This window comes from Arachis ipaensis, chromosome B03, assembly GCF_000816755.2.
Source record: "Arachis ipaensis cultivar K30076 chromosome B03, Araip1.1, whole genome shotgun sequence".
Classification (NCBI taxonomy): domain Eukaryota; kingdom Viridiplantae; phylum Streptophyta; class Magnoliopsida; order Fabales; family Fabaceae; genus Arachis; species Arachis ipaensis.
In genome coordinates this window covers 7,301,333-7,308,295 of record NC_029787.2, presented here as the reverse complement: position 1 = coordinate 7,308,295, position 6,963 = coordinate 7,301,333, and the positions used below count along the sequence as shown (strand labels likewise).

The 6,963-nt window shown below is 34.6% G+C and overlaps 2 protein-coding genes across 2 annotated transcripts; both read left to right on the top strand.

The window, feature by feature from the left end:
- On the top strand, positions 1,517-3,306 carry LOC107628869 (40S ribosomal protein S25-2). Its single transcript, XM_016331491.2, has 4 exons — positions 1,517-1,643; positions 1,753-1,827; positions 1,965-2,099; positions 3,038-3,306. Exons 1-4 carry the CDS (start codon positions 1,569-1,571, stop codon positions 3,149-3,151), a joined length of 399 nt encoding a protein of 132 aa, XP_016186977.1. The 5' UTR covers positions 1,517-1,568; the 3' UTR covers positions 3,152-3,306.
- On the top strand, positions 5,304-6,173 carry LOC107632285. Its single transcript, XM_016335983.1, has one exon. The coding sequence runs from the start codon at positions 5,304-5,306 to the stop codon at positions 6,171-6,173; it is 870 nt and encodes a 289-aa protein (XP_016191469.1).

Sequence of the window (6,963 nt, the reverse complement as noted above, 5' to 3'; positions counted from 1 at the left end):
ATTAGCAATTATAAAAAAAATATATATTTAGTGTTCAAAAAAATATTTTATTATATTACTATAAAAAATTAATTATTTTACTGTGACAAATTTATTTATTCTACTGACTAATTTACTATTGAAAAAATTATAAAAAGATATGTATAAATAAGTAAATATATTCAACTACTAAATATGCACAATAATGAATATCTATTCCATAACCTTTTGTAACAGTAAGTTTAGCTCTTTAACTTAACCACTAAAGTATAATTGTTTCTTTGTTTATTATGTCATTATATATTTTTGTTTATAGAACTATATTTTTTTTATTAGAGATTATAATTTAGAACAAAACGAAGATAAATACTTTATTTCACCAATTTAGATTGGTTGACTGGTTACTCACTCATTTATTTAAGTAAATATTAGAGATTTAAATTCTGTGTTATATATGTAGCAACTCATTTGCTAACAACAAATCAACTCCGACGTGTGACAAATTAATCATAAGTTGGGGTTTCTTTTTCTTTTTTGGTCATGGACTATGAGCCCAATAAGATAACCCACCAAAAACCTGAACCCAATCTGGTTTCCCCTATCTAAAACCAACTTCCACTTTTTTCCTTTAATCTTTTTGATGAATCAAATTTCGTAGCACATTTTAAATTCAAAATATCCAACTCGTTCATGTTTCATCTCTGATCCGGGTAACCGCCGCAGCCGTTCGGTAATGGTGGTTGATGGGTTATCCAACTCCACAATAAAGAACCACTCCTAATGACAACACCACGCAGGACCTCTACAAGACGTCGTCAGAGCCTCTTGCAACGTGAGCTTGCCAAAAGCTATCGTCATCTTTCATCGGAAGTTATTTTGATACCCGCACCTTATAAACTGCCTGTGTCGATATTCCGATCCCGCGCTTTGCTGTCTTCTTTCTTCTCCTGTCATCGCTACACTTCTATTCGTGGATGCTCCTCCATTACGATTATGCTTTTTCAACTTGCAGGGTGCATCTTTGCGTATTTGTACAATTATCTCTGAAGGCAGTCTGATAATCCACGATCTCTCCCGTGCTCCCATAGCCTCCAATGCTGCAACCTTGTGAGCTAGCCGATTTCCTTCTCTTGGAATTCATGTGAAACCAAATTCAATTTTTACTCTTGTGAGTTCAAAAATATCTAATAAAATGGGATCAATTTCACATATTCTACTTTTTTATTTTAACGTCCGCACTAGCATTAAATTATCTGATTCTATTAATACCTTCTTTATCTCCATATTTTTTAATAGAATAATGACATGCCTGATTGCTAAAGCTTCTGCTGCTATACTAGAACACACCATAATTTTTGTTGTTGCCCCAAATACAAGATTTCCTGTGCTATCTCTGATCGTCACTGCAGTTGTGGAAAAAAAAATGTATACACTTCACTTTTGGGCTTTTCTATTCACTTTTTTAGCTAGGCAGGTATAATGTTGGGCTTGGCCCGTTAAGGAGGGAATGCTGAAACGACATAGCTTAAGCCCAAAAGCAGGTCAAGCCCAAAAAAAAGGATCCAAAAAAAGATCCTCTCATCGCCTTCATGTTCTTCGTTATACTTGCGCCTCTTCTTCAAAGTACCCCCTTTTCCCTTCCTCTTCTCTCACCCGAGTTCATGGTTCGATTCTATTCATTCATCTTCCGATTTTCTATGTTTCTTATGCCCTTTTATGTTCAAAATTTCACTATACATCACTCTAAGTGCTTCATTGGGTTGTTGATTGCAGGCTCCAAAGAAGGATAAGGCTCCTCCACCATCTTCTAAACCCGCCAAATCTGGTGGTGGCAAGCAGAAGAAGAAGGTCCCCTTTTATTCTTTTGAATATTTAATATAAATGTACTTTTTTTTGGGCTCTAAATGAATTATTGGTTGACCTATTGGGTAATTTTGGGGATTTTAAAGTTTGGATTTTTTTGTTATTGTGAATGTGAATAACAGAAGTGGAGCAAGGGAAAGCAAAAGGAGAAGGTGAACAACCAGGTTCTGTTTGATCAGGGTACTTATGACAAGCTCCTCTCTGAAGCTCCCAAATTCAAGCTCATCACTCCTTCCATTCTCTCTGATCGTTTGAGGGTACCCCTCTTTCTCTTACTCTCCCAAGCATTAAATATATTGTTCATGTTGATGGTGTGTGTTCTGCTGTTCTGTAGTATAAGCAGTGGTGAAGGTTGCTATCTTGTTTGAAGATTCTTTGAATTTGTGTGTTATTCTATTGACATTCTAAGTTAGTAATGCCTATATGTTCCTGCTTGTCCCTGCCCTATTTGGGGCTAATCCTAACAAGCTTTTTGTGTGCAGACAAACCTTCTCTCTTGTGTTTATGGTTTTGTACACATATTTTTGCTGCTATATTATATTGGCTGGTGTTTATGTTAGTAAATCACAATGGCCATTATGAGGATTTCAATCCTTAGTGCAGTTTGTAACCCTGATGAGAAGTCCGGGTTTGGTGGAATTGTTCACACATCTTTCACTTGTTATAGATAATCCATTATCTATACTGTTGACTTTTTCCCTTCTATTTATGGTTGTCAAATGCGCCAGATTTTGTCTCCAACATCATCCTTTGTTTATGGATGTTGCAACTATTTTCTTCCCTGTTGATAGTCAATAAGATTATTGGTTTATGTGGACACTAAACTACTAAATTATAATGGTCTCAGCATTAATTATTAGAATAACCATTTTGGTTCCTGGTTTCATGTACACTTAATGTTCAGGTTTGATGTCTGGGTGTAGCTGTCAATTGCTTCATTCTAAACTTGAAATTTGCAATTTTATGTACGATTGACATTCCTTCTCTCTTGATGATGTCTTTTTGGCAGTTCCAATAATGACTTTTCGTTATGCTTTTATATCCAAGGCATTCTAAGTGTAGCTTTTGCAGCATACTTCCTGCTTGCACTTAGAACAATAGGATATACGATCCTCAATTCATGATTCATGAAAGCCCTCTATGAGTAATGTTTTATTCTTCGCAAAAAAGTCATATTTTCCTTTGACTATTACAGATTAATGGATCACTTGCAAGGAGGGCTATAAGAGAGTTGATGGCTAGAGGTTCGATTAGACTGGTTTCCGCTCACGCGAGTCAGCAGATTTACACTAGAGCAACAAACACCTAGATATAGTTCTCGCAAGATTGATGAAATATCTTTCTTTCAATTTGAGATGTGCACTTCAGGCTAGAATGTTTCAGTACTACACTATTTATGAATTTGTGTGGAGAATCTTTTTGTTCCCTAGATAATGCATTTGCCTTCTTTCTATGTTTTATCAATTTTTGGTATTTTGGTTATCTTTATAGTCGAATTGCTAAGGTGGTGATTGTATTTTGAAGACCAATCCTAATTGGCAACCAACTTCTCCTTGGTTGCAATTGTGTTTTTGGTCACTTGCATATTGCTAGGTACAATGTTTATGCAACCACAACCTTTTTTTTTGTAATAATCAAATGGATTGGACAACTTTCACGCCTATGCATTACATCACAAGATCACCCATCCACCAACCTACACACACAGGCCAACAAATCTACCATTTGTGTTAAGCTTTATCTGCTGCAATCACAACTTCTATCCCACTAGATGGCTCATGAGTCAAAAGGCATCCCTAATTAGCTAGGGGGTAAGCATGGGTTGGGTTGGGTCAAGTTGGGTTTAGCTAAACCCAAAGCTGTCCCTTTTATTTGATCGGGTCATGTTTAAGATCCTGATCCGGTTTCAAACTAATCTAAAAGATTGACTTTATCTAAATATAATGTATAGAATTTTGGATATTATACATTTATACATACCAAACTAATGGAATTTTAATGGTAGTGATGAAGTGTAATAGCTAAGAGTGTTCAAGACCTGGTCCAAAATCCGTTATTATTTTCGGATTGGATTCGGATTATGTTTTGCGTCATCTGTGATCGGTCTGAAGCTTTTTTTTTTGTAATAAAAATATATATTTTAGAGTGAAATTAATAATGTGGATCACCAAAGTTACTAAAAATATGCCTTTTTTGTAAAAAGTAGTAACATCCCAAAGAACTTGAATTCTAGTGTTTAAATGAGATTGTTCTAAATGATCTCAAGATTTGTTATTTAAAAATTAAAATACATCACATGCTATGTTTCAAAGCAGCAATTCTTGCATGTGCAATATTCAGTATGGTGTAGGTACTCAAGGATAGTTGATAACTTTCTGTGGTCTCACTTAGATTGCAAACAAGGGATGTGGCTAATAAGGATCATTTCCCAACTTTGTAAAGAGATTCCTATTGTGGAGGGCATATTATCCTATTGTGGAATTTAAGACATGTGCTAAACAAAATTATATACTGACCCAAAGGTGGCATTCACTTGCACTTGAAAAAAAGTACAGCACATTAGAATACAGTTTTTGTTGCCAGTGTTACATTGTGGAATCTTAATCTAATGGTTAATATCAATACAAGGGACTATTCACTTATTCAGCTTTTCTTCTACTTTTTATAGCTAAATACCATGTGTCCTAGTAGTCCATTACAAAGGGTTTTCAGCCATCAATTTTAATTATTATTATCTAAAGTCATATTTTCTTATTGATTGTGAGTACAATATATGTAGGGTTTTAAGAGCACCTAAGCATAAGTCCTTGTAACGAATCTGCACCAACCTGTTGTTACTTGCAAATATGAAAATTATCATCACTAAAACCTTAATACTTTAATATGAAAAGATTATTCATATGCTACTTCTCTTTTTTTCAATTAAAGTGAGACAAGATGCTTCATTGAACGGCTTGGAAACAACACAACATATAACATCAACATCAAGATCAAATATAAGAATGTAGGGGTCCAGTTTCCTCTAGACATAGACAAATTTAAAAGATCCTATTTCAATGGTAACTGCATGATTTCATTGTCCTTTTGCCCCCCACCTACATGCTCCATTTAAGAACCTTCACATCAATTTCAAGCTTATATATTAATACCAGTGCATGCACAATAGCACAATGTATTGCAGATTCTCCTTAGTATAATAAAATTAGCAATGAGCTGTGAAGCACGGTGAGAGGGAAGCATTTCATAAACAATGCCAAATTGTCCTAAACATCCATATCAAGATTATATTCTGTGACACTTCTTAGAGGAATATATTCCTCTTGTCTCCTTCAACTAATGAACTATATATATGTATATATATACACACACATTTAGCATATGGTAGCAACAGAACACCAACATCCAAAGCAGAAAAAAACTCTACCTCAAACTTTTCTTGCTGCAATATCTACAATACAAATATGAACTCATCTTCACACAACCGGTCGAATAGCGTGCCTTCTGCGCCACATCCTTTGATATCACAATATGAGGAGTGTTTCCAGAGGTTGAAGGCTTCTGAAGCTGCCTCTTCCTCATCAACAAGCTCTAAACTCAATGGTTTGCATGCTTTGTATGAATGCACAAATAAGGTACTTCAATTGCAAACTGTGCAGCAAGAACTCAGCCATGAATCTTGCAAGAATTCGGTTGATGAATTGCTAGAAGGGTCTCTGATGCTCTTGGATACTTGTGCTACTGTCAAAGATGTCCTGCTACAATCATCAGAAAGCATACAAGGACTTCAATCGGCCATTCGCAGAAAGAGATGGGGCGAATCAGCATTGAAATCCGAGGGTGATAAATACTTGTCCTTAAGGAAGAAGGCGAAAAAGACAATTCAAAATGCCTTAGAGAGTTTCAAGGGATTCAAGAAAGGCTTCACTATTATTCCAACTACCTCAAACACTCAAGATGAATTTGTGTCCATGATTAGAAGCTTAAAAGAAGCAGAACTCTTCACACTGATCCAATTAGAGTCTTTGTTATCTTTCGTCTATGGCCCGAAGGCGAAACCAAAGATGAGCAGTTGGACAGTAGTCTCCAAGTTCATGCAGCCTAAGAGAGTATGCTGTGATTCAGACCAATCAAACTCGAATGAATTCGAGAAGGTCGATGGAGACTTGCAGTGTCTCTTTCAGAAACATAGCAGTGTTGTGTCTGTTCAGAATTTCCAAAATTCTATGGAGAATTTAGAGTTATGTATTAAGGGTCTTGACTCAGGAATTGAGCAACTTGAAAGGCAACTTATTAGAACCAGAGTTTCACTTCTCAACATATATAATTATTAACAAGTTATGTAGATAATAGTATCATATTCATAAACTTGTACATGGAAATTTTGCTACTTAGTATACATTATTTGATTTGAGACTTCAATTGTTGCTGTTATGTTTCAATGCTGTTCAGATCATTTTACTCATAATCTGCTAAAGTTACTACAATAAGGATTCTTTTTTGTTAATTTAGAACTTGATTACTATTAGTACATGTATTAAATCCACATGGTGTTTTGAATGAATATTGAAGCTGAACAAGTTGGTGGTTCAACAATGATGAAAGTTCTATTATTGCTATCAATTATAAGTAATGAGCTTAAATTCCACATGTCGAATGTAATGAATGATTTGATTATTGTCTTCTTGTTATTATAAGGATAATCAAACAAATTAAATAACTTTGCATTCTCCTTAAGTTACTAGAAAAATTTCAAGTGTACCGAGAACAACAGTGTTTCAATTATTTTAACCGTTCATTTCAATTAATATATATTATATATATTTTTTATAGTTCAGATTAACGGTTAAAACAACTGGAACACCAGTGTTTCCAAGTTATACATAGACAGCACAACATAATCTATAATGCATCATCACCGTCACAACTCAAAATTTTGCCAAAAGAAAAAATATTTTATATATATTTGGAAATGATGTTTCAGCACCTTATAGTTTAACTCAATCAAGAGGGAAAAACAAAACTCCATCACTTTCATTGTAGGAAAAGAGGGAGAGAAAAAAAATAGTAAAATAATGTTGATTTGACTAAAGTTTATAGTTTACTACTAATATGGATCCAAGA

What these genes read in the sequence shown, in the direction of transcription:
- LOC107628869 (XM_016331491.2), top strand. Translation starts at nt 1,569, where the DNA reads ATGTTCTTCGTTATACTTGCGCCTCTTCTTCAAAGTACCCCCTTTTCC. An exon ending in GTGGCAAGCAGAAGAAGAAG is followed by an intron (nt 1,828 to 1,964) that starts GTCCCCTTTTAT and finishes TGTGAATAACAG; the next exon opens with AAGTGGAGCAAGGGAAAGCA. An exon ending in TTCTCTCTGATCGTTTGAGG is followed by an intron (nt 2,100 to 3,037) that starts GTACCCCTCTTT and finishes TGACTATTACAG; the next exon opens with ATTAATGGATCACTTGCAAG.
- LOC107632285 (XM_016335983.1), top strand. Translation starts at nt 5,304, where the DNA reads ATGAACTCATCTTCACACAACCGGTCGAATAGCGTGCCTTCTGCGCCA.